This window comes from Heterodontus francisci, chromosome 6 (assembly GCF_036365525.1).
Source record: "Heterodontus francisci isolate sHetFra1 chromosome 6, sHetFra1.hap1, whole genome shotgun sequence".
In the NCBI taxonomy this organism is placed as follows: Eukaryota; Metazoa; Chordata; class Chondrichthyes; order Heterodontiformes; family Heterodontidae; genus Heterodontus; species Heterodontus francisci.
Window position 1 is genome coordinate 85,686,711 of NC_090376.1, and position 26,101 is coordinate 85,712,811.

General features: G+C 44.1%; 1 protein-coding gene across 5 annotated transcripts in view; it reads left to right on the top strand.

The window, feature by feature from the left end:
- The window catches only part of fat3a (FAT atypical cadherin 3a), an 874,448-nt gene that overhangs the window by 610,817 nt on the left and 237,530 nt on the right, over positions 1–26,101 (top strand). For 4 of the 5 annotated variants that reach the window (XM_068033985.1, XM_068033988.1, XM_068033986.1 and 1 more), the window contains one exon: positions 10,684–10,998. In XM_068033985.1, coding sequence (XP_067890086.1) covers positions 10,684–10,998 — 315 coding nt within the window. Of the gene's footprint in view, positions 1–10,683; positions 10,999–22,293; positions 22,379–26,101 lie in introns of those variants that run through there. The other variant, XM_068033989.1, reaches the window with a different exon arrangement.

The window sequence follows — 26,101 nt, forward strand, 5'->3', positions numbered from 1 at the left end:
TAAAAATTTATTCATGGCATGTGGGCGTCGCTGGCAAGACCAGTATTTGTTGCCATCCCTAATTATCCTTGAGAAGGTGGTGGTGAGCTGCCTTCTTGAACTGCTGCAGTCCATGTGGGGTAGGTACACCCACAGTGCTGTTCGGAAGCTTGTTCCAGGATATTGGTCCAGCAACAGTGAAGGAACGGCGATATAGTTCCAAGTCAGGATGGTATGTGACTTGAAGGGGATCTTGCAGGTGGTGGTGTTCCCATGTGTCTGCTGTCCTTGTTCTTCTAGGTGGAAGAGGTCATGGGTTTGGAAGTTGCAGTTGACGGAGGTGTGGTGGTTCTTGTAGATGGTACACTCTGCTGCCACTGTACGTTGGTGGTGAAGAGAGTGAATGTTTAAGATTGTGGATGGGGTGCCGATCAAGTGGGATGCTTTGTCCTGGATGGTGTTGAGCTTCCTGATTAGGGTTGGAGCTGCACTCATCCAGGCAAGTGGAAATCCATCACACTCCTGACTTGTGCCTTATTGATGGTGGACAGGCTTGGAGAGACAGGAGGTGAGCTACTCGCTGCAGAATTCCCAGCCTCTGACCTGCTCTTGTAGCCACAGTATTTACCTGGCTAGTCCAGTTCAGTTTCTGGTCAATGGTAACCCCCAGGATGTTGATCGTAGGGAACTGAGCAATGGTAATGCTGTTGAATGTCAACGGGAGAGGGTTAAATTCTCTCTTATTGGATATCGTCATTGCCTGGCACTTGTGTGGCATGAATGTTACTTGCCACTTATCAGCCCAAGCCTGAATGTTGTCCAGGTCTTGCTGCGTGTGGACACGGACTGCTTCAGCATCTGAGGAGTTGTGAATGTTACTTGATATAGTACAATCATCAGCGAACATCCCTACTTCTGACCTTATGATGGAGGGGAAGTCATTGATGCAGCAGCTGAAGATGGTTGGGCCTGGGATACTTCCCTGAGGAACTCCTGCAGCAATGTCCTGGAGCTGAGATTATTAATCTCCAAAAACCACAACTATCTTCCATTGTGCGAGATATGACTGCAACCAGCGGAGAGTTTTCCCCTTGATTCCCATTGACTTCAGTTTGGCTAGGGCTCCTTGATGCCACACTTTGTGAAATGCTCCTTTGATGTCTAGGGCAATTACTCTCACCTCACCTGATGAATTCAGCTCTTTTGTCCATGGGCCGTGCGGCCTTGGCAGTACCCAAACTGAGCATCGGTGAGCATGTTATTGCTGTTTAAATGCTGCTTATAGCACTGCAGATGATATTTTCCATCACTTTGCTGATGATCGAGAGTAGACTGACCGGACGGTAATTGGTTGGATTGGATTTGACCTGCTTTTAGGATAGGACATACCTGGGCAATTTTCCACATTGTCGGTTAGATGCCAGTGTTGTAGCTGTACTGGAACATCTTGGCTCAGGGTGCAACTAAGTCTGCAGCACAAGTCTTCAGTACTACAGCCAGGATGTTATCAGGACCCATAGCCTTTGCAGTATCTGGTACCTTTAGCTGTTTCTTGATATTACGTGAAGTAAATCAGATTGGCTGAAGACTGCCATCTGTGATGCTGGGGAGGTCAGGAGGAGGCCAAGATGGATCATCAACTCGGCACTTCTGGCTGAAGATGGTTGCGATTGCTTCAGCCTTATCTTTTGCACTGATGTGCTGGGCTCCTCCATCATTGAGGATGGGGATATTTGTGGGGCCTCTTCCTCCTGTTAGTTGTTTAATTGTCCACCACCATTCACGGCTGGATGTGGTAGGGCTGCAGAGCTTTGATCTGATCCGTTGGTTGTGGGATCACTTAGCTTTGTCTATTGCATGCTGCTTCCGCTGTTTGGCATGCAAATAGTCCTGTGTTGTAACTTCACTGGGTTGACACCTCATTTTTAGATCTGCCTGGTGCTACTCCTGGCATGCTCTCCTTTATTGAACCAAGGTTGATCCCCTGGCTTGATGATAACAGTAGAGTGGGGGATATGCTGGGTCATGAGGTTACAGATTGTGGTGGAATACAATTCTGCTGCTGCTGATGGCACACAGCACCTCATTGTGCCCAGTTTTGAGCTCTCAGATCTGTTCGGAATCTATCCCATTTAGCATGGTGGTAGTGCCACACAACATGATGAATATTACAGGTAACAGCTATGCAAGATGTATAACAATAACCAGCAATGTGCGGGTCTGTTTTACAGTAAGTTTGTAAAACTTTCTTATGTAATATTTCAGAGCACAATGATTCATTACACCAACCAACCACAATAGTTTGGTTCTTTGCTTTTCTGGTTTGTGCGGCATAACCTTTTAACATAAAAAATATATAATTCAGAGTCATTCTGAGGATATTGGTTTTATGGCTATTATTTTAAACATGGAATGGCAATTTATTTTTGAAGAATGGAGAAATTGCAAACAGTGAGCATCATTCACTGCAGCAATAAAATACAAAATTCAGCCCGGATTCATCTAAGTTGTTCATACCAGTATTCCAGGGCTAATAGCTCTAAGAAAGATAGAGATGGATATTCAAATTGCAGTAACAGTATATAATCAACATATTATTACTTAGGCCAAAGATCATTCAAGGATCTAATTTAAATCTAATTTCACAACTGTTAATGACATTGCTCCATGTCACCGAGAGACTGATTGTGTCATACACTAATTTCAATTATTGTAAAACAGTATGTTGTGTGTTACCAAAAATAGCACAAAGGATATTGCAGTTAACAAGTCTTCTAATTATCAAAATATGTTGCATCAAAGGATTCAATTATGTGTGTTTTTAATATATCATTTTATATTCAGTTATTAAATATATAGTCATCTATGGGGATGGTAGCATAGTGGTAATATTACGCGACTAGTAATTCAGAACTCTGTAATATTGCTACAGCGATATGAGATCAAATCCCACCATGGCAGCTGGGGGAATTTAAATTCAATTAATTAATAAATCCAGAATAAAGTGCTAGTCTCATGAATAACGATCATGAAAATACTGAACTGTTGTAAAAACCCATCTGGTTCACTAATTTGCTTCAGAGGAGGAAATCTGCCATCCTTTTCAAGTCTGGGTTACTTGTGATTCCAGATCAACAGCAATATCGTTGACTCTTTGTTGCTCTCTGAAATGGAATAGCCACCCAATTCTATCAGACTGCTACAGAAGCACAATAGGTGTACGTACACCACATGGACTGCAGTGGGATCAAGAAGGTGGCTCACCACCACCTTCTCAATGGCAATTAGGGATGAGCAATGAATGATGGCCTTGCCTGCAACACCCGCATCCCAAGAATGAATGAAAAAAATGTCTGCAATGTTTTGTCTAGTAAATTAAACCATATATAGTCATCAATGATGTAAAAATCATCCATTGGCACAATAGATCTTCAGTCTGTTAGGAGTTAACCAAACATCATATTAGAGCAAAGGACACTCATCAAACTCAGTTATAAATCATCACCCTGCCTCTGACAGATCTGGACTGCTGGCTGAAACCCCTAAAGACTTTAAGAAATGGAGCAGAGGCTAGTACTTGTGTTTTTCACTTGAATATTCCCAAGGCGCTTCTCCTTAATGTTAAGCTGATTATATGAAAATGTCTTATAACTGTACTCAGAGCTACTAAGCTCAATGTTAAGAGTGCTTATGATGCTTCTTTATGGTTTGAGGTTCCAAAGTGCAAGAATTTTGAATTGATCTGGGGCAGAAGTAGATAAACTGGGCCGAATTTCATTTTTGAGATGTCAGGACTGGAAACGGGCACGAGGCATGTTGGGGGCAGGAGCTAACGGCCACACGCGATTCAGCGGCAGACGGCCAATTAAGCCTAATGAGCCATGACGTACGACCAATTGCCATGGTCAGTGTCAGGCCCAGAGGCAGGGATTATGGCATCAGGTGACGCCTCGGCAGGTGCTGACACCATTTTTAAAGGGCTGCCTGCCCTGCATTGTGAAGGCCTGGGAGTGTAAGAGGTGATTGGAGAAACTAAAGACATGGCTGAGAGGAAATCCTGGGCGGCCCCAAGCTTCCCTGATGCCTCCCTCCAGGTGCTTTTGCAGGCTGCAAGGGAGAGGAGGGGCATCATGTTCCCGAGGGACGGACACCTGGGAGCCAAACCAAGCAGACCTGGCTCCAGATTGCAGAGGAGGCCAGAAGCTGTGGGGTCATGCCACGCACATGCATTCAGTGCCTCAAGCAGCTCAACCACCTGACTAAGGCTGTGAAAGTGAGTACCTTTTAATCCCTTCATCGTCTTGGGCCTTGCACCTGGTGAAGCAGGAGGGTGCGTTGGAAGGAGCGGGATTAACCCACCCAGATATGGGCAAAGGGTCAGGGGCTGCAAGATGACTGACATTGGCATGGAAAAGTGGCCTAGAAAGGAAGCCACCTGTCATAGTGCAATCTCGCGAGGTCCCTGAAAAGGGGACACAGGCAGGAGGCATTTGTGTACCCCGTCAGTGAATGTCACTGGGGGACCAACAGCTTCCCTCCCTCTGTCCGCTGGAGAAGATTGCACACATTTACAGAGACCAGGCCGAGACCAGTTGCGGGCTACTGATTCTCCATGTCCTGAGACTGATGGAGGAGGAGGCCATGGAGCTGGCTGAGCTGTGGGATTGAAGAAGCTTTGTAGTCGTAGAGACAGGGAAACCTTCCCAATCTTCTCCTGCAGACAGAGGTATGGAAGCTGTGTGTCCCCCAGTGACAACAATCCCAAGACATAGGCTGGTGTTTGTCCAGAAGTGAAGGATGGGGGCAGTGCCTCCTGCATCCAGCCCCTTTCCAGGGACCTTGTAAGGGTCTCCAACAACAAGCAGCCTCCGTTCAAAGCCATTGCGCCATGCCTCAGGCTGTTTGTCTGCATTCCCTGACCCTTTTCCCACCTCTGGATGGGTACCCCCTCTCCACCCAAGGCACCCTCCTACTTTGTCACATCGGAGACCCAAGAGCTGAAGGCTTTAAGAGGTACTCACTTTTGCTGCCTGGATGAGGTAATTGAGTGACTTGCAGCACTGAATTCAGGTCCTTGGTGTGACCCCATGGCTGCTGAACTCCTCTACTGATACCTGTGAGGAGACCATACATAGATGCAGAGGAGAAGTACAGCACATGCCATGGGACAACATCAGCAACCATAGAACAGGCTAGTGGACTGCTGCGGATGAGATTCAGGTGTCTAGATCAGTCCAGTGGAACTCTTCAGTATGCCCCGGTGAGGGTCTAACATATCGTGGTGGTCTGCTGTGCACTCCACAACCTGGGTAGACATTGAACAATGAGGAATGTGAGGAGCGTGCTGTCTCCTTGGACGATGAGGATGCAGAGGTGAAGCTGGCCAAGCATCGCCAGATGAAGGACCCTAGGGAAAACAGGAGAGATGCCATGAGATATGTGAAAGGGAGGCTCGCGATGCCCTTATACATTCATGTTGTTACGACCGCTCCAGGCAAAGCCCCCAATCAAAATATATGATTCTGATCATGGTGGGAGCAATGCACTGTCAATTCAGTCCTGTCGCTCCACAGGTCGCATCATATTTCTTTAAGATTTCCAAATCAAAGAAAGCAGCAGAATTGAAACAATCTAGTAACCCCTGAATGAGGCAAACCAAACCAGGCACCTTTAGATATCAACAAATTAACTATTTATTTAAAAAAATGAAAATCTTAAAACTATTAAGATAAACCAATATCTAAAGACCTTCTAACTTCTTATTTAAATATCTAACTCCCACATTTGCATACAATTGTTTGGTTTTAAATGAGCTGCCCGAAAATGGAAAAAACAATAACATCTTTGCAGATTACGCTTCCTGATGAATAGTCTTCTAATGCAACACAGTCAAAGTTCACTTGCCGTCTTCCAAGGTCCGATGAATCAGAAGATCCTTCCAAAGATAGGAATTCAGCAGTTCAGTTCAGCAGTTGTAGTATTAAACTCTTTTATCCAGCGATGAACCCAGCAGATCAATAATTTGTTGTGAAAGTATAGAAGCTTTTTATATTTATTCCTTTAAGGAATTAATTTGGCTCAAAGCTTTTTTGAATTTTGAGAGAGAAACCACACAGGGTTTAAATTGACTTAGAGAGCTCTCTTATTTACTTCATGTGCTGGAACAGTCTGTCAACTGTCAACTGTCAACCAGTTCTTTTTTTACAGCTGGCTTCAAAGGCAAAATGGATACACTGAAGCTGTGTTCTCTCTCTCTTGTTATGATCCTACTTTTTTAAACAATCTGTGGTGTGCCTTTAAGGTTGTAAAGGGATCAGTACTGCTTTAAGAATTAGCAAGCCTCAGGAATTACTAAGAAGATGCCTTTTGGTTGCCATTGGATACAACCATACAAATTGGAAGAACCAGCCAGCTTCAAATGTGCATTCTGGTTACCCTTGGATACAGCCACTCAGAGACTAAGAATCGAGATATACAATGTTGCAGTTAACTTTTTGAAATTAGCTAAAAACTGGCTTTTGACACAAACACACAGACTGTCTGCCAGCATATACTGAAGGAAAAGAGAGCTCTCCCTCAGTTTATTTAAAACCTATTTATTATACTCTCAGAATTCTGAAAAGTCAAGCAAGATCAATTCTTTCAAAAAAAAACAAATTGTTGATTGGTGTTCATCATTGGAAAAGAAAGAGGGGCATTTTGGCTGCTGAACTAGACCACTGACTGTCCTACTGTTGAAGAACCTTTTTTTACCCATCGGACGGCTGTGAGGACTCCAAGCAACCTTGGGTGTTTCAGATTGGAAGATTCCACTTTGGCAGGAGCGTAAATCTGCAAGGACACAAATGTTTTCTATTTTAAATGTTGTTTATATCTTAGTAGTGTTTAAGAATTTAGTTTTGCTAATTAAACAGTTAATTTGTTGATCTAAAGACACCTGGTTTGGTTAGCCTCATTTGGGGGTTAGTAGATGGTCAATTTGGCTGTGGTTTTCTTGAATTTGGAAAATTTAAAGTGATATGTTAGGCCTTGGAGGGGCAGGACTGATTTGACAGTGTGTTGCTCCCACTGCAATCAGAATTGTATATTTTGATTGGGGCTTTGACTAGAGCCGTCAGTCATAACACTGTGTATGGTTGTTGCCTGGCAACCAGAATGTACTTTGGCTCACTGACTCCGAAGCTTGCTGCATTAAAGAAGTACTGATCTTTTACAGTCTTAAAGGTGCATTGAATATTTCCCGAGGAGAGAAAATAAAATGCAGGACCGTGACAACGTTTCCTTTGATCTTTACAGCCAGTTGTATGTTGACCAATAAAAACGTATCTTTTTGCAGCCCTATTGTTGTCTTCTTTCCTTCCGGGAGCAAATGCTGATTAATAAGTTGCACAGCGCTGAGCTGGCAAGGCTCCAGACTGGATCCCTCGCAGCATGATCTCCTCGAACCTCCTCACAGAGGCTGGGTTGATACGAAGTGCCAAATGCTTTACAGGAGAGGAAGGAGATCTTATTTGTTGGAAAGAAATTCTGTAATGGCCATGACAGCAAATGCTACGTTTTCCATCTACAATACCCACTCACTCGTGAAAACCCATGATTCTGGGTACTCTTCATTCTTTTGTGTGAACTCCTATGAGGTGCTCCACCTGCGCTGTCAGCTGAAGTGGAGGCAGGCTGCTGACCTTCCTGCCTTTTGGCTAGGGATGGCCTTGGCGGTCATCCTCTGGTTGCCTGAGGCCTGGTGGGCCCCAGCATTTTGGGGTCCTCCTACACAGAAGCATTAGCACACTCTGTCATTAGGGAAGATGGAGGCCCCAGCGTCACTGGCAGAAGAGTAGAGGAAATGCTGACTGCACCAGGAGCACCCTAAGAGGAGCCCCCAGCTGCAGGAGGCAGCCACTCCTCCTCCCTTATAAGGCAAACTTGTGCCTCTCTGCTGACCTGAGAGGGTAGAGGACCGGGTGGTGACTCCAGATGCCTCATCCCCTCTCTTCTTGCCACTGCTGCCTTGTGTCCACGTTCAAGACGAGGGTATGCAGGTCTGCATGAATGTCCTGCAAACACTGAGTGCTCTGCTAGATGTGGCTCTCCATCAGAGTCACCAATCTCTCAATGGAGGACACCTCTCATCCACCAGTCAGAGGCAGCACTCAAGGCCTGGATGGACTCCTCCATCGTCTGCGCTTGGGCACACATAGCCTCTGGCATCTCTGCCAGAAGTTGCCTGATCTCTCGCTGTAACTGCAACATTTCCTGTGAAGCTGGCAATACCAGAGGCACATCATGAGCCTGAGGCTCAGCATGGGCCTGGCCTCCCACAGCCCTCCAACTGTCAGAAGCCTGGGCTGTCACAGCCTCCGTCAGCTGCTCGGGCGTGTGTGTGCTGTGCTCACCAGGTTGTGTGCCCAAATCTAACTGAGACCATACCCACCAATGTGAAATTATCTGTGCTGGTGGATGGTGCAGGGGCATGAGGTGAGGCTGAACATTTTGAGGTTCCGTCCTTCCCCTCAGAGGTGGCAGGCTTTCCCACAGTCTCAAAGGCTCTTCATGGATGTTATGCGTGAACTGCACAAGAGAACAGAGACATTGAAAGGTCTCGGGCTTCCGTTCCCAAAATAGCACACACCCCTACATTGGAGATCCCTGTAGGCACCGGATGCTTGATGAGCAGCATGGCTCCATAGCTGCAGATGCACCCTTGTGCCCCTTGATGACCTTACTCAGTGTCTTGGGAAGGTGCCCCTGTCTTTCCATCCACAACGCTTCTTCCATCTTGCAGTCCAGCCACCTTCATGGCCTCTTCCTCCATCGGGGCCAGGGCTTGGAGAATCAGCAGCCCACTGCTGGCCCTGGCCTGCTCTGTCCGATTGTGTGCCATCTTCTCTTGCAGACACAAGAATGAATGCTGTTGGTCTCCCTGCAAGAACAAGCCCCAGACATATGCTCTTTTTTGTCCATTGGTTATGGATGAGGGCATACAGATGCCTCCCTTAACTCTTTGCCCACGTCTGAGTGGGCATCCCCCTCTCCACCCGACACACCTTCCTGCTTTGCCAGATGCAGGGCCAAGAGGTAATGTCTTTAAGAGGTATTCACTTTTGCTGCCTGGATGAGGTCATTGAGCCGCTTGCAGCACTGAACCCAGATCCTTGGTGTGACCCCATGGCTGCTGTCCCCCTCTGCAATCTGCAGCCAGCTCTCCTCCTCCCGTACCTAGGAAAGAGAGTCTCCCGCCTTTTCCTGGTAGCTTGTAAGAGCACCTGGAGGGAGACATCACTAAAGTGTGCGGCTACCTGGGGTCGACTGTCTGCCATCTCTCTGCAGCCTATTATTACTCTGCAAATCTTATCACTGCAGAGCAACATTGAATGCAGGGCTGGCAGCCCTTTAAAAATGGCACCAGCACCTGCTGCGGAATCAGCTGATGTCGGCCTCTCTGCCCCCGCTCCTCCCCCACCACTGTCCACCGACTACGTAATTGGTCGACCCCCGCGCTTCATTGCCTTTAATTGGCCAGCCGCCACTGGATTACATGCGGCCAGCCACTCGTGGCCCTGACATAACATGAATCTGCTTCTAGTCCGGACAGCGGTACTGGCGTCTTCAAAACAAAACTCGGCCCCATGTCTTTCAACATGCCCTCATTTCCACTTCTTCAGTCTTTTCCAACTGCAGATTGAAAGACTTAATGAGATGAGGTCAAGTACAATTTGTTTATTTTACAGATATCAAGCGAATGTACAATGTAACATAGGTAATCAGATCTCGCATTGATTCAACTAACTACAAGACCCTCCTCAATGATCAGAAAAATAATAAGAAAGGTGCTACACTGTCACTTTTAGTGGGCTCACTTAATTTTTCCTGATCAGTCTACTGATCTTGACTAGCTCTGGGCTTGCAATGAATGAGTGTCCAGGCTTTGTTAGGCTAGGCTTCCTTCTCAGATCTAGTTTACGATCTGACTACTCATGTATCCTTTTGTCCTTTTCTATTAGTGTTCAGAGCAAGTGCAAGGGCTGTTACTCTGGTTTTTTCCCTGTTCAGTGATTCACTAACTGACCTGGCAGTAAAACTCACTCTCTCTGTTCCTCACCTCCTCCCTTTGGAATATTAGTTTCAATAAAACAAATCCTGTTATTCTGCAAATAAATAAGGACCATCCTGGCTTAATGAGCCTGGATGAAGGCAACTGATCATCATGGTCTCAGTTTGAAGTAAATGGTGAACTACAACATTCCACACACTGGCTTGCTGAACTTTAATGCACATCTTCAATACTTGTAGCATCTGATTTCCTGTAAAATTGTGCATGTTTATTGTTTTAAAATGCATGACTTATACCAAAAAATGCTCTATGTAAATAAATCAAAGATTCTGAAATGTGACATTCAACTTCTACATGCGAAAACATCTGTATTTAATTAGCTAATTCTACCTTGTACTGAGTTAGAATGTTCCCATGATGGTTTCAGTTTGTTAATTTCCATAGACTACATAATTTCATTTTTATAATTCAAATGAAGAAAATAATTAGCTGTCAAGGTAAAGAACAGGAGAAAAGGAGAAAATTGTTTTCAAAAATATGACATCAAGATGAAGAGCCGCTTGAAATTCAGTCATGCTGAAATGTATAATTGGTAGGGGAGATAGAAAGAACAGCATCTTGACTGTTAATACTGTTTTATTAATGTCCTACAGGTGATGGTGACAGATGGCAGCTCTTCTCCAAAATACTCGACTGTGTGGGTGGTGGTTCATGTGTTGGATGAGAATGATAATAAGCCCCTGTTTCCTCAGAAGGTATATCAAATTAAACTTCCAGAACGGGATCGCAAGAAACGGAGTGAACCCATTTATAGAACATTTGCATTCGACAAGGACAAAGGCCCCAATGCAGAAATTTCCTACAGCATCGTTGATGGAAATGATGATGGGAAATTTTTTATTGATCCCAAAACTGGAATGGTTTCCTCCAGGAAGCAGTTTTCAGCTGGAAACTACGACATCTTAACCGTAAGACTTTATTTCTTATTTTACTCAGTAGATGTCGGTATTCCTTAAAACCTTTAACCTCCTTGTTGCAGGTTTGGAGCTGACCTTAGATATGCTCTCAGGTACAGCAGTAGTGAAGTATGACCTTGCTACCCAATATCTAATTATACAATAGTCTATCCTGGAGGTTATAATAAAAGAAACGCCCTTGAGATTTGAACTGGATGTGATGTCTTTTGGACACTTTGAACTGCAACTGGCTGAATCTTTGCTTCCAGCACATGAGATGAGCTAACAATTAACCTATTGTCACAAAATCAAAATACTACAAATGCTGGAAATCTGAAATAAAAACAGAAAATGCTGCAAATGCTCAGTAGAAATCTTCCCTATAAGCTGCATGTGTGCATGGCCATGCAGCAACTCAGAAGGTACCGCGCAGGCCACTCGCAAGGTAAGATACCATTTGTGCATGGTCTTGCATATAAAATTAAAGGAGCAGGCCACACACAAGAAAAAAAAAATTAGAATGGACATTGTTCAACCGGTCAGGCAGCATCTGTGGAGAGAGAAACAGAGTTAGCATTTCAGGCCGATGAACATTTGACAGAATTGGTTAGAGATGAACAGCTTTGAAGCCCTACAAAGACAGGGAAAAGGGGGCAGGGAAAGACTTACTGAAAAAGGGCTGTGAGAGAGTGAAGGGTAGGGTGATTAAATAACAAGTTTTGATGGTGCAAGGCAAATGGGTTGATAATGAGACAACTATAGAAACAATACAGGGATCTGAAGGAGATGTAAATAGTTAAAGAAAAATAGCAGAGAAGGAAGGCAACATGGAAAAGTTGGCAAAAGGGGCAAGGCTCCTGCGGCCAGAGAATTTGGTGGAAGAAAAGAAGTACACACCAAGGGTGCGGACCATCCTGATAGCCGTGTACTAATAGGGCACCTCCCACCCTCAGCTCGAGGCCACATCTCCTCTACTCCCAGTGGCACTGGTGCCATCCTCCATGACCAACACTGGCTGCCCAAGAGAAAATAAGAGTGCTGGATAAGATTTAGAGAACACAAGAACACAAGAAATAGGAGCAGAAGTAGACCATATGGCCATCGAACCTTTTGCGCCATTCAATACAATCATGGCTGATCTTGGGCTTCAGTTCCATTTTCCTGCCCGTTCCTCATATCCCTAGATTCCCTGCAATGACTGAATATCCGCTACTGCCTAAGAGGGACTGATCCTTTACTAGGAGCTGGACCTTTTAAAAGAGTTTCATATCCAGTTATAGTCTATTACAAGTTAGCATAGAATTGTTCATTGTACAAACTACTTTAATATTTATCTATCTATATAAAAATCTATCTATCTATCCCAGCCTTAATTGTATTCAATGATGGAGCATCCACAACCCTCTGGGGTAGAAAATTACAAAGATTCACAACCCTTTGAGTGAAGTAATTTCTCCCCATCTCAGTCCTGAATGATCGGCCCCTTATCCTGAGACTGTGCTCCCGTGTTTTAGATTTCCTGACCAGCAGAAACAATCTCTCAGTAATTACCCTATCCAGCCCCTTCAGAATTTTGTATGTTTCAATAAGATCATCTCAACTTCTTCTAAACTCCAGAGAATATAGTCCCAATTTACAACTAAAGTTGTTAAACTCAATATTAAAGCCGCAAGGCTGAAAAGTGCACAGTAAAAAATTAAGTGCTGTTCCTTGAGGTTGAGTTGAACTTCTTTGGAACATTATAGAAGGCCAACGACAGAGATCCCCTACTGCTCCTGATCATATGGATAATAGTACCAAAGCCTAACACATTAACATATTAATCTCCTCTCTGTCCCATTGGCTGCAGGATTTCTAACCTTGGCAAACTTTTTAAACTAACATTGATGCTTTAACATTAATCATATCCAAGTCCTTTCCATGAAAAAATATCAAAATGTGTACTGCATCACCCAAAATAGGTATTAATTTATCAGTTGTTTTGCCTTATGTGCTCGATAATGGAAAATAATCACAATGTGGCTCTGAGATTGGGTTAAATCAGTTATTAAAGATTTCTGTACATACCCTTAGGAGTGACTGTTGTAGAGGGACTATGACCAAGATTTATGGGGTCCCCCGAGGCAGGGGCACAGAGTATTGTGACTTGTGGCTGGGGGCAGTGGGGTGGAGGGCACGTTGCCTCTCCCTCATCAAGCAATCTTTCCGGGAACAGGATAGGCTGATGACAGCCTTCCCGCCCAGAGGCCAATTGAGGCCTATAAGTGGCCTATTAATGGCCAGTTAAGGCCCTGGTCCAGCTGCCGCTGAGATCTTACCAGCAGCGGTGGGGGGGGGGGGGGGGGGGTGGGGAGTCTCCGTGTGGGGAGGACGCCCTGCAGCACGAGGCGTCCTCACTGCTGGATTGGGGGGCCCTCCTCAGTGGGTAACTTGTGGCCCATGGAGGACCACCACCGGGAATTTTACCCCCTGGGGCCCCCTTCCCTTGGACTTTAAGGCAACCACCCCCACCCCCCTCTCTGGGGCCTTTCGGACTGGCCCCAGCGACCCCGCCTCACCTATTTTTTGTCCGGGGTTCCAGCGCTGGGCCTGAGTCCAAGGCCTCTGTAGTACCGGCAGTGGCCAACAGCTCATGGAGGCAGGATCTCCATCTTTAAAGGGACGGGGATCCCTGTTCATGAATCTTTAATTGAGAAACACTGGAGGATCGCTGCGGGGGTACTGCTTAAATGCAGAGGCAGGGTTCTTTTGCCTTTTCTGCCCCACGCCAGGAGCCCTGCCTCCTGCACAAAATCTGGCCCTGTATCCCCCAAATGTATTTGCATCACTGTGCACTTGTGTGATAATAAAGTGGATTCAGGTATGTTTCATCTGGAGACTTTGAGCTGTCTGTAATGCACCTAATTTAAGTTAAATGATGGCAAAAAATAGTAAACACTTTTCCAGATTCTAAGGCAGTGTGACCTACTATTTCACTGAACATATTTCCTAACTGGGAGGTAAAAAGCTGTATTCCACATTAGCATTGGAGAATTATCTATATTTTAAACATGTATCCTGTGAAAATGAAGCAAAGGAAGGAATGTTGGTTCTCCTTTTTTGCAGTACCTGCTGCAGCCAAACTCCATTTTTTGACAGTAAAGGAGGAGGCATTAGTGATATTGGATAGCATAAAAATACATAAAAAGGAGATACTTAAAAAGGTAGGCTGTTCTCAAAGTGGAAAAGTTACCCAGTTCAAATGGGATACATCCTAGGTCACAAGAACACAAGAAATAGGAGCAGGAAATAGGCCAGTTGAGCCTGCTCCAATATTCAATACGATCATGGCTGATCTTAGGCTTCAACTCCACTTTCCTGCCTGCTCCCCATATCCCTAGATTCCCTGAGAGGCCAAAGATCTGTCTATCCCAGCCTTAAATGTATTCAACGATGGAGCATCCACAACCCTCTGGGGTAGAGAATTACAAAGATTCACAACCCTTTGAGTGAAGTAATTTCTCCTCATCTCAGTCTTAAATGATTGGCCCCTTATCCTGAGACTGTGCCCTCGTGTTTTAGATTTCCTGACCAGCAGAAACAATTTCTCAGTGTCTACCCTATCCAGTCTCTTTAGAATTGTGTATGCTTCAATAAAATCGCCTCTCATTCTTCTAAACTCCAGAGAATATAGGCCCAATTCACTGAGCCTCATCATAGGACAACCCCCTCATCCCAGGGACCAATTTAGTGAACCTTCACTGTACTGCCTCTAATGCAAGCATATCCTTTCTTAAATGTGGAGACCAAAACTGCACACAGTACTCCAGATGTGGTCTCACCAAAACCCTGTACAATTGCAGCAATACCTCCTTATTCCTGTATTTCAATCCTCTTGCAATGAAGGACAACATGCCATTTGCCTGTACCTGCATGCTAACATTTTGTGTTCCTTGTATTGCACACCCAAGTCTTTTTGAATAGCAGCATCTACAAGTTTCACGCCTTTTAAAAAATATTCTGCTTTTCTATGCTTGTGACCAAAGTGAAGAACTTCACACTTCCCTACATTATACTTCATCTGCCATCTTGTTGCCCACTCACTTAACCTGTCTATATCTCTTTGCAGCCTCTCTGTGTCCTCCCCACAGCTTACCTTTCCACCTACCTTTGTATCATCAGCAAACTTAGACGCATTACTCTCTATCTCTTCATCTAAGTCATTGATATAAATTGTACATAGCTGAGGCTCCAGCACTGATCCTTGCAGCACTCCATATTAATTGCTTGTCAACTTGAAAATTCTCGTTTATGCCCACTTTTTGCTTCCTGTCCGTTAACCAATCCTCCATCAATGCTACTATATTACCCTTAACTTCATGAGCCCTTATCTTGCCTATTAACCTTTTGTGTGGCACCTTATCAAATGCCTTTTGGAAATCCAGGTTTACTACATTTACTGGTTCCCCTTTATCTACCCTACTAGTTACATCCTCAAAAAACACTAATAAATTTGTCAAACAGGATTTCCCTTCAGTAAAACCATGTTGACTTATTCTAATCATACTATGGTTTTCTGAGTACATTGTTAAGACTTCCTTAAATAATAGTTTCCAGCATTTTCCCAATGACTGATATTAGGCTAACTGGCCTGTAGTTCACTGTTTTCTCTCCCTCCGTTTTTGAAAAGCGGTATAACATTTGCCAACTTCCAATCTGATGGGACTGTTCCCAAATCTAAGGAATTTTGGAAAATCATAGCTAGTGCCTCCACTAGTTCTGCAGCTATATTTTAGAACCCTAAGGTGTCGGCCAACAGGGCCCAGGGATTTGTCAGAATTTAGTTCCTTTAGTTTCTCCAATACTTTTTCTTCGCTGATATTAATATCCTTAATTTCCTCACTGTTTTTAGCCCCTAGGTTACCATCTATTTCTGGGATGAAATTTGCATCTTCAAAAAAAATATTTGTTCAATACATCTGCCATTTCCTCATTCCCCATGATAATTTCTCCTGTCTCTGCTTCTAAGGGACCAATGTTTACTTTAGCTACTCTTTTCCTTTTTATATACTTGTAAGAGCTCTTTCAATCTGTTTTTATATTTCTGGCTAGTTTACTCTCATTCTATTTTTTCCCTTTTTATCAACTTGTGGTGGCCCTTTGCTGGTTTCTAAAGCAGTCCCAATCCTTAGAATTTCTTCCATTTTTTTGCAACATTGTAAGCCTCTTCTTTTAATCTAATACTATCCTTAATTTCCTGCACGAGCCCTGGATTGGTCTTTCTTGCTGAGTTTTTGTTTTTAGTTTAGTTTAGAGATACAGCACTGAAACAGGCCCTTCGGCCCACCGAGTCTGTGCCGACCATCAGCTACGCATTTATACTAATCCTACACTAATCCCATATTCCTACCACATCCCCACCTGTCCCTATATTTCCCTACCACCTACCTATACTAGGGGCAATTTATAATGGCCAATTTACCTACCAACCTGCAAGTCTTTTGGCTTGTGGGAGGAAACCGGAGCACCCGGAGAAAACCCACGCAGACACAGGGAGAACTTGCAAACTCCACACAGGCAGGACCCAGAATTGAACCCGGGTCGCTGAAGCTGTGAGGCTGCAGTGCTAACCACTGCGCCAATGTGCTTTTCAATAGAATGCATTTTTGTCGAACATTTTGAGTTGTTTCTTTAAATGTTTCCCCTGTTCATTTACCACCATACCTTTCAGTCTATTTACCTTAGCCAGTTCTCCCCTCATACTATGTAATTGGCTTTGTTTAAGATTTTTGTGATTGGAGCATGTCACTTTCAAACTTAACATGGAATTCAATGGTATTTTGATTACTATTTCTTAGTGGAACTTTTACTATGACAAATAACTAACCCTGCTACATTACACAATGCTAGATCTAAAATAGTGTTACGAAAGTGCTTCCATTTTAATATTCTATTTTTTGACAACTTGTGTTAAAACGGAAAAGATTCCATAGATGTGTTTTTTTTACCAAGTTCACCGAGCGGAAATCAGGTGCTTTGGGCTCAGTAAACAACAAATCCCTGGTGACCTGGCAAAAAATGGTTACACACAAGCCACAGGTCAAGGTTTATGGAGGTCAGGAGGTCGACTCTCTGTTTGGAGTTTGGACATTGTTTTCAGTGTAGTTGGGATGTGAAATGCTTGAAGACAGTTGGTGGTTTCTTGCCAAGGAAAAAAGAAACCACCCAGATCACCTCCTTCTCTAACTCTGAAGAAATCTTGCAAAGATCCAGTGTGGGAGAGCTAAAATCCCTGGTGCTCGATCTCTCCTGGGAAGCTGAAAAAGAAATCCTGAGATTCAAGTGTGTGCTGGCGGAAAACCCTGATGCCAAATTGCTGCTAGAAAGCCTAGTTTAGTTTAGTTTAGAGATACAGCACTGAAACAGGCTCTTCAGCCCATCGAGTCTGTGCCGACCATCAAACCACCCATTTATACTAATCCTACACTAATCCCATATTCCTACCACATCCCCATCTGTCCCTATATTCCCCTACCACCTACCTATACTAGGGGCAATTTATAATGGCCAATTTACCTACCAACCTGCAAGTCTTTTGGCCTGTGGGAGGAAACCGGAGCACCCGGAGGAAACCCACGCAGACACAGGGAGAACTTGCAAACTCCACACAGGCTGTACCCAGAATTGAACCCGGGTCGCCGGAGCTGTGAGGCTGCAGTGCTAACCACTGCGCCATCTCAACATCTGCAGAATGGTCTATTTCTGAAATGATCCCAGTGACCCATTTCCGTATACTCGGACACCAGACCAAAAAAAGGACAATTGATATCCTTTCATATCTTCTCTTTTCTCAATCAAGAATTAGCAACTATTTGACCAAAGTAGTCATTGTTGTCTTTTTTTTTGTAACAGACCTCTGCAGAGAGAATTTCTGCATTTTTTTCCACTGTGTGTGAGAGCGTAATTAGAGAATTTTAAAAAGGGAACTTTCATATTTCAATCTGTGTGTTAATGCTTTGCTGCATGACAGATTAAGTCTTGTTTAACTGATAATTTTGCTGTTTATTAAAGATACCTGGTTGGTATATTTATTCTGGATAAAAAATAGAGTACATGATTAGCTGTATTGGTAACTGGGTAAATATTTAAATATATGTTGTGACCTGTGGAGAAGTGTAACCAGAAAAGACAGTGCACTCCTCCCGCCTCGGTCGTAACAGTAGCTTTTTTAAATTTCATTCATGGGATGTGGGCATTTATTGCCCGTCCCTAATTGCCCTTGAGAAGGTGGTGGTGAGCTGCCTTCTTGAACTGTTGCGGTCCATGTAGGATAGGTACACCCACAGTACTATTAGAAAGGGAGTTCCAGGATTTTGACCCAGCGACAGTGAAGGAATGATGATATAGTTCCAAGTCAGGATGGTGTGTGGCTTGGAGGGGACCTTGCAGGTGGTGGTGTTCCCATGCATCTGCTGCCCTTGTCCTTCTAGGTGGTAGAGGTCGCGGGTTTGGAAGGTGCTGGCTAAGGAACCTTGGTGCCTTGCTGCAGTGCATCTTGTAGATGGTACACACTGCTGCCACTTTGCATTGGTGGTGGAGAGAGTGAATGTTTTGGATGGGGTGCCAATCAAGCGGGTTGCTTTGTCCTAGATGGTGTTGAGCTTCTTGAGTGTTGTTGAAGCTGCACCCATCCAGGCAAGTGGAGAGAATTCCATCACACATCTGACTTGTGCTTTGTAGATGGTGGACAGCCTTTGGGGTGTCAGAAGGTGAGTTACTCGCTGCAGGATTCCTAGCCTCTGACCTGCTCTTGTAGCCACTGTATTTATACGGCTACTCCAGTTCAGTTTCTGGTCAGTGGTAGCCCTCAGGTTGTTGATAGTGGGAGATTCAGCAATCATAATGCCATTGAAGGTCAAAGGAGATGGTTAGATTCTCTCTTGTTTGAGCTAGTCATTGCCTGGCACTTGTGTGGCACGAATGTTACTTGCCACTTATTAGCCCAAGCCTGGCTATTGTCCATGCCTTGCTGCATTTCCACACGGACTGCTTCAGTATCTGAGGAGTCGCGTATCGTATGCAACATTGTACAATCATCAGCGAACATCCCCACTTCTGACCTTATGATTGAAGGAAGGTCATTGATGAAACAGCTGAAGATGGTTGGGCCTAGGACACTACCCTGAAGAACTCCTGCAGTGATGTCCTGGAGCTCAGATGATTGACCTCCAACAATCACAACCATCTTCCTTTGTGCAGGGTATGACTCCAACCAGCGGAGTGTTTTGCCCCTGATTCCCATTGACTCCAGTTTTGCTAGGGTTCCTTGATGCCATACTGGGTCAAATACTGCTTTGATGTCCAAGGCAGTCATTTTTCACCTCACCTCTTGAGTTCAGCTCTTTTGTCCATGTTTGAGCCAAGGCTGTAATGAGTTCAGGAGCTGAATGGCCCTGGCAGAACCCAAACTGAGAATCACCGAGCAGATTATTGCTAAGCAAATGCCGCTTGATAGCACTGTTGACGACACCTTCCATCACTTTACTGATGATTGAGAGTAGACTGATGGGGTGGTAATTGGCCGGGTTGAACTTGTCCTGCTTTTTGTGTACAAGACATACCTGGGAAATTTTCCACATTTCTGGGTAGATGCCAGTGCAGTAGCTGTACTGGAATAGCTTGGCATGGGGTGCGGCAAGTTCTGGAGCACATGTCTTCAGTACTATTGTCGAAATGTTGTCAGGGCCCATAGCCTTTGCAGTATCTAGTGCCTTCAGTCGTTTCTTGATATCACGTGGAGTGAGTAGAATTGGCTGAAGACTGGCATCTGTGCTGTTGAGGACTTCAGGAGGAGGCCAAGATGGATCATCCACTCGGCACTTCTGGTTGAAGATTGTTGCAAATGCTTCAGCCTTATCTTTTGGATGGATGTGCTGGGCTACACTCATCATTGAAGATGGGGATATTTGTGGAGCCTCCTCCTTGTGTTAATTGTTTAATTGTCCACCACCATTCACGTCTGGATGTGGCAGGACCGCAAAGCTTAGTTCTGATCCGTTGGTTGTGGGATTGCTTAGCTCTGTCTATCACATGCTGCTTTCGCTATTTGGCATGCAAGTAGTCCTGGGTTGTAACTTCACCTGGTTGACACCTCATTTCGAGGTATGCATAGTGCTGCTCCTGGCATGCCCTTCTGCACTCTTCATTGAACCAGGGTTGATCCCCTGGCTTGGTGATAATGGTAGAGTGGGGAATGTGCCGGTGTATGCCATGAGGTTCCAGTATGTGGTTGAGTACAATTCTGCTGCTGCTGCTGATGGCTGACAGCACCTCATGGATGCCCAGTTTTGAGCTCCGAGATCTGTTTGAAGTCTATCCCATTTAGCTTGGTGGTAGTGCCACACAACATGATGTAGAGTGCCTCAATGTGAAGACAGGAGTCAGTTTCACAATGTATTGCTCCAAGAAACCATCACAAAAGTATTCTACAAACTCATCTTCTGGACCACTCTTGCCAATTTCATTGTCCCAGTCTATATGAAGGTTAAAGTCCCTCACAATTATTCTATTATTATGTATTATTATATTACCTTTGTTACAAGCTCCAGTAATTTCTTGTTTAATGCTATGCCCAATAGCATAACTACTATCGGGGGGCCTATAAACTATTCCCACGAGTGTTTATTGATTCTTGCTATTCTAATTTTCACCCATACTGATTCTACTTCATGATCTTCTGAGGCCAGATCCTTTCTCACTAATATCCTTCTGTCATCCTTTACTATCAGGGCTTTCCCTCCTCTCTTGCCATTCTGTCTGTCTTTCTGAAATATTGTGTACCCTAAAATATTTATTTCCCATCCTTGATCACCTTGTAACCGTGTCTCTGTAATGGCGATTAGATCTAAATCATTTACCTCTATTTGTGCCATTACTTCATGTATCTTATTGCAGGTGCTTTGTGCATTTAGATAAAGAACCTTTAATATCATTTTATTTACTTCTATTCCCTGCAATGACCCTATTTACTGGTGTACAATTTTTGTTAAACTCTCTGTCCCTTCCTGTCCCATTCTGTTTGTCTATACGCACAATGCTGTTCCAATGCCCCAATCTTTGGATTGCTAAATCCCCCTTCACCTGAACCCATCCTGCACTGCATTCCCACTCTTCCCTCCATTAGTTTAAAGCCCTGTCCACAACCCTCGTTATGCGTTTCGCTAGGACAGTGGTCCCAGCCCAGTTTAAGTGGAGCTCATCCCAACAGAATAGCTGATTCTTCCCTAAGTGCTGCTGCCACTGCCCCATGAATTGAAACCCCTTCTTCCCACACCACTCTTTGGGCCATTCTCTATTCCGTTTGACCCCATACCAATTGGCGCGCAGCTCAGGTAAGAATCCAGAGATAATTACCTTTGATGTTCTGCATTTTAATTTGAACCCTAACTCCTCAAATTCTCTTAGCAGAACATCATTCCTGGTTCTACCTATGTCATTGGTTCCCAAGTGGATCACAACAACTGGATTCTCCCCCTTCCATTCCAAGTTCCTCTCCAGCCATGAGTCCTTAACCCTGGCACCAGGCAGGCAACACAGCCTTTGTGGTTAGCACCGCAGCCTCACAGCTCCAGCGACCCGGGTTCAATTCTGGGTACTGCCTGTGTGGAGTTTGCAAGTTTTCCCTGTGTCTGCGTGGGTTTTCTCCGGGTGCTCCGGTTTCCTCCCACATGCCAAAGACTTGCAGGTTGATAGGTTAATTGGCCATTATAAATTGCCCCTAGGATAGGTCGGTGGTAGGGAAATATAGGGACAGGTGGGGATGTGGTAGGAATATGGAATTAGGGTAGGATTAGTATAAATGGGTGGTTGATAGTCGGCACAGACTCGGTGGGCCGAAGGGCCTGTTTCAGTGCTGTATCTCTAAACTAAACTTTGGAGCTCCCGATTGCAGCTGCAGAAAACAGTATCTATTGTTAATCTGTTAATTGTGTTTCAGTGTTTGATTATATGCAAGTGGAGGGTGTTAATTGGGGTCTTACTTGAGCACTTATAAGCAGACACTCACTGAGACTAGTGGAGGGTTTGAGTGAGGAGCTACATGTTTGTCATCCTTTTACTTTGTAAAATAAATGTAAAACTGAGTAAAGATAGGCTCCAGCATTATCCTTCCATAACAAGCTTTGTGGAGTTTAATGTCTATCCCCCTGACTATACTCTCCTATCACTACCACATTACCCTTGGCTCCTCCCACTTGAATGGCATCATTCACCACAGTGCCATGGTCAGTTCGCTCATCCATCTTGCACTCATTCTCCTTATCCACACAGGTAGCAAGCACATCGTACCTGATGGACAAAGTCAAGGCCTGAGGAGCCTCCATTACTACATGCTGATTCCCCATACCTACCTGACACCCCCTTGTCCCTGACCATTGACCAACTCAGTTCGACCTAACTTAAGGGATGTGACCGCCTCTATGAACAATGTGTCCAGGTAACTTTCCTCCTCCCTGATGCATCGCACTGTCTGCAGCTCGGCCTCCAGCTCAATGTTTGAGCCGAAGTTCCTCAAGCCCACAGACACTTACTGCAGAGGCGTTTGCTCTGGATCACACTGGCGTCCAGGAACTCCCACATTCTGCAGGCACATCACCTGCCCTGCCATCTTTTATTATTGTTTATTGATTTATTTTTCTTAGTTAATTTATAATTAATAAACCACGATCACGAATAAGCTTTACTACTGCTAGTAAACCTTACTACTACCAATAAAGCCGTACTAATAAATTACCTGAGTTTCAGATGATTATTATTCTTATTGTTTCAATTAATGTTATACTAACCCCATTTATAATTCCCTAGTTTATATAAGAGGAAAAGAGAAAATGTTTGCCACCCAATCACTTACCTTCTTTGATGTTATGTCACACATCAATTTTCTTTGGAATGCTGTGAACCCACAGACTCAACCCACTAGCTCTTCAAACTCGTGCCACTGTCTCTAGGTTACCCTCAATTTCTGGGAAGTAACTTGTGTCTTCTGCAGCTACTGGAGGCTGAAAAAGGAGCACCTCTTTCCCCTCTGCACTGAATTCCCACGTGAACCAAATTCCCACCTTCACACTCTGTCAGTGCCTCACTCAGGCAAAGTCTCTTCTCTGTGCACCTCTTACTCCATGTGGTTTGAAAAACCTGACTTTATATAGAAACTCTGATCAGTCACTAGCTAGCTTAGCTTCCTGCTACAGTGATTAACACCTATTGAACCAACTATTTTCAGCTGATGGACAGGTAACTGCCACTGCCAGGCTGCTGTCTGTTTAACCAGGCTATTTAACTAACCTTAAGTTTGAATGTTCTCTGTCGGAGCCTGACTCTTAATCTAAATTGCAACTTGAGAAAAACTTACCAGAACTTACCACCTGAACCCAATTCCCACCTTCACGCTCTGTAGGAAGTAGGAGCTGGAGGCTCTAGCCACAGTTTTCCAAACCTCCTTAGATATGGGGCAGCGCCAGAAGACTGGAGGATTGCATATATTACACGCCTGTTTAAAAAGGGAGCAAGGGATAAACCCAATAATTAAAGACCAGTCAGCCTAACGTCAGTGATGGGGAAACTTCTGGAGATAATAACGTGGGACAAAATTAATTGGCACTTGGAAAAGTATAGGTTAATAAACGAACATCAGCATGGATTTGTTAAAGGCAAATTGTGGTTAACTAACTTGATCGAGTTCTTTGATGAAGTAACGAAGATGGTTGATGATGTTAGTATGGTCAAAATGTATACGGTCTTTCAAAAGGCATTTGAAAAAGTGCCACATAATAGACCTGCTAGCAAAGTTAAAGCCCGTGGGATTAAATGGCAGCATTCTTACAAAATTGGCAAGGGACAGAAAGCTGAGAGTAGTGGTCTACGGTGGCTTTACTGACTGGAGTGATGTATACAGGAGTCGCTATTTTTGATATATATTAATGACCTGGACGTGTTATACTGACCATAATTTCAAAGTTTTCAGATGAAACAAAACTTGGAAATGTGATAAACAATGAGGCAGATAGTAACAGACTTCAGAAGGACATAGACAGACTGGTAAAATCAGCAAACAGGTGGTCGATGAAATTTAATGCCGAGAAGTGTGAAGTGATATATTTTACTCAGAAGAATGAGGGGAGGCAATATGAACTAAATGATACAATTTAAAAGTGGGTGCAGGAGCAGAGAGATGTGGAGGTGTATGTATGCAAATCTTTGAATGTGGCAGGATCAAGTTGAGACGTCTGTTAAAAAAGCATATGGGATCCATGACTTTATTAATGGAGGAATAGAGCAAGAAATTTATGCTAAACCCTGGTTAGGCCTCTGATGCAGTATTGTTCCTAGGCATCAAACTTTAGGAAGGATGCCAAAGCTTAGAGAGGATGTAAAAGAGATTTACTAGAATGACACCAGGGATGAGGTACCTCAGTTACTTGGAGAGACTAGAGAAGTTGAGGTCATTCTCCTTGGAGCAGAGACAGTAAAGAGGAGTTATTCAAAATCATGAATGGTTTTGACAGAGTAAATAAGGAGAAACTGTTTCAAGTGGCAGAAGGATTGGTAACTAGAGGGCACAGCTTTACGGTAATTGACAAAAGCACCAGAGGTGATATGAGGAAACAATTTTTTAACACTGTGAGTTGCTTTGTTTGGGAATGCACAACCTGAAAAAGTGATGGAAGCAGATGCCATAGTAACATTCAAAAGAGAATTGGATAAATGCTGTATCATTCTACGATTTTGAGTGCTGGGCATTTACGGGCAGATTCTTTTCTTCATTTCTGGGATATGGGTGTCACTGGCAAGGTCAGCATTTATTGCCCATCTCTAATTGCTCTTGAGAAGGTACTGGTGAGTCACCTTCTTGAGACGAAGCAGTCCGTGTGGTGAAGGTCCTTCCACAGTGCTGTTAGGGAGGGAGTTCCAGGATTTATTCCCTGTGGCGATGAAACTATGGTGATATATTTCTAAGTCAGGATGGTGTGTAACTTGGAGGGGAACTTCACATGTTGGTGTTCCCATGCACCTGCTGTCCTTTTCCTTTTAGGTTGTCGAGGCTATGGATTTGGGAGGTGCTGTTGAAGAAAACTTTGAGATTTGCTGCAGTGCATCTTGTAGATGGTGCACACTGCAGCCACTCTTGTTGGAGATGGTCATTACCCGCCTCTTGTGTGGCTCAAATGTTGCCTGCACTTATCAGCCCAAGTCTGAAAGTCGTCCAGGTCTTGCTGCATGGCACAGACTACTTCATTATCTGAGAAGCTGCGAATGCAGCTGAACACTGCAATCATTCGCAAACATCCCCACTTCTGAACTTATGATGAAAGGGAGATCATTGATGAAGCAGCTGACGATAGTTGTGCCTAGGACACTGCCCTGAGGAACTCCTACAGGAAAGTCCTGGGGCTGAGATGATTGGCCTCCAATAACCATAACCATCTGCCTTTGTGCTAGCTATGATTCCAGCCAGTGGGGAGTCTTCCCGGTAATCCCTATTGACTTCAATGATCAGTGGTACAACAGAAGAATTAGAGCAAAATTAAATACATGATACCTTAAATCTTCAATTTTTCTGCCCCTGTCAACCTTATTGGCCTTTCATTTGTATTGCATTATCTCTAATATGCTTAGCATGTCAACTACAAAATTATAAATATTATAAACAGTAGACTGCAGAACAACCCAATACAAGTAATATAAAAGCAAAATACTGCGGATGCTGGAAATCTGAAATAAAAACAAGAAATGCTGGAACCACTCAGCAGGTCTGGCAGCATCTGTGGAAAGAGAAGCAGAGTTAACGTTTCGGGTCAGTGACCCTTCGTTGGAAGGGTCACTGACCGGAAACGTTAACTCTGCTTCTCTTTCCACAGATGCTGCCAGACCTGCTGAGTGGTTCCAGCATTTCTTGTTTTTAACCCAATACAAGTGTTGAGTTGAATATTATTAACTCTTGTGGCATTTTATAAACTTCTGCTTTGCTGTTTTGGCTTGTGATGTCTTCTGAAATTCATTTTAGGGTTTGAAATTGAGTTTAATAAGTTTTAACCTTAATATTCGAAGTCTTAATTGTTTTGTACATGCATTGCAGACA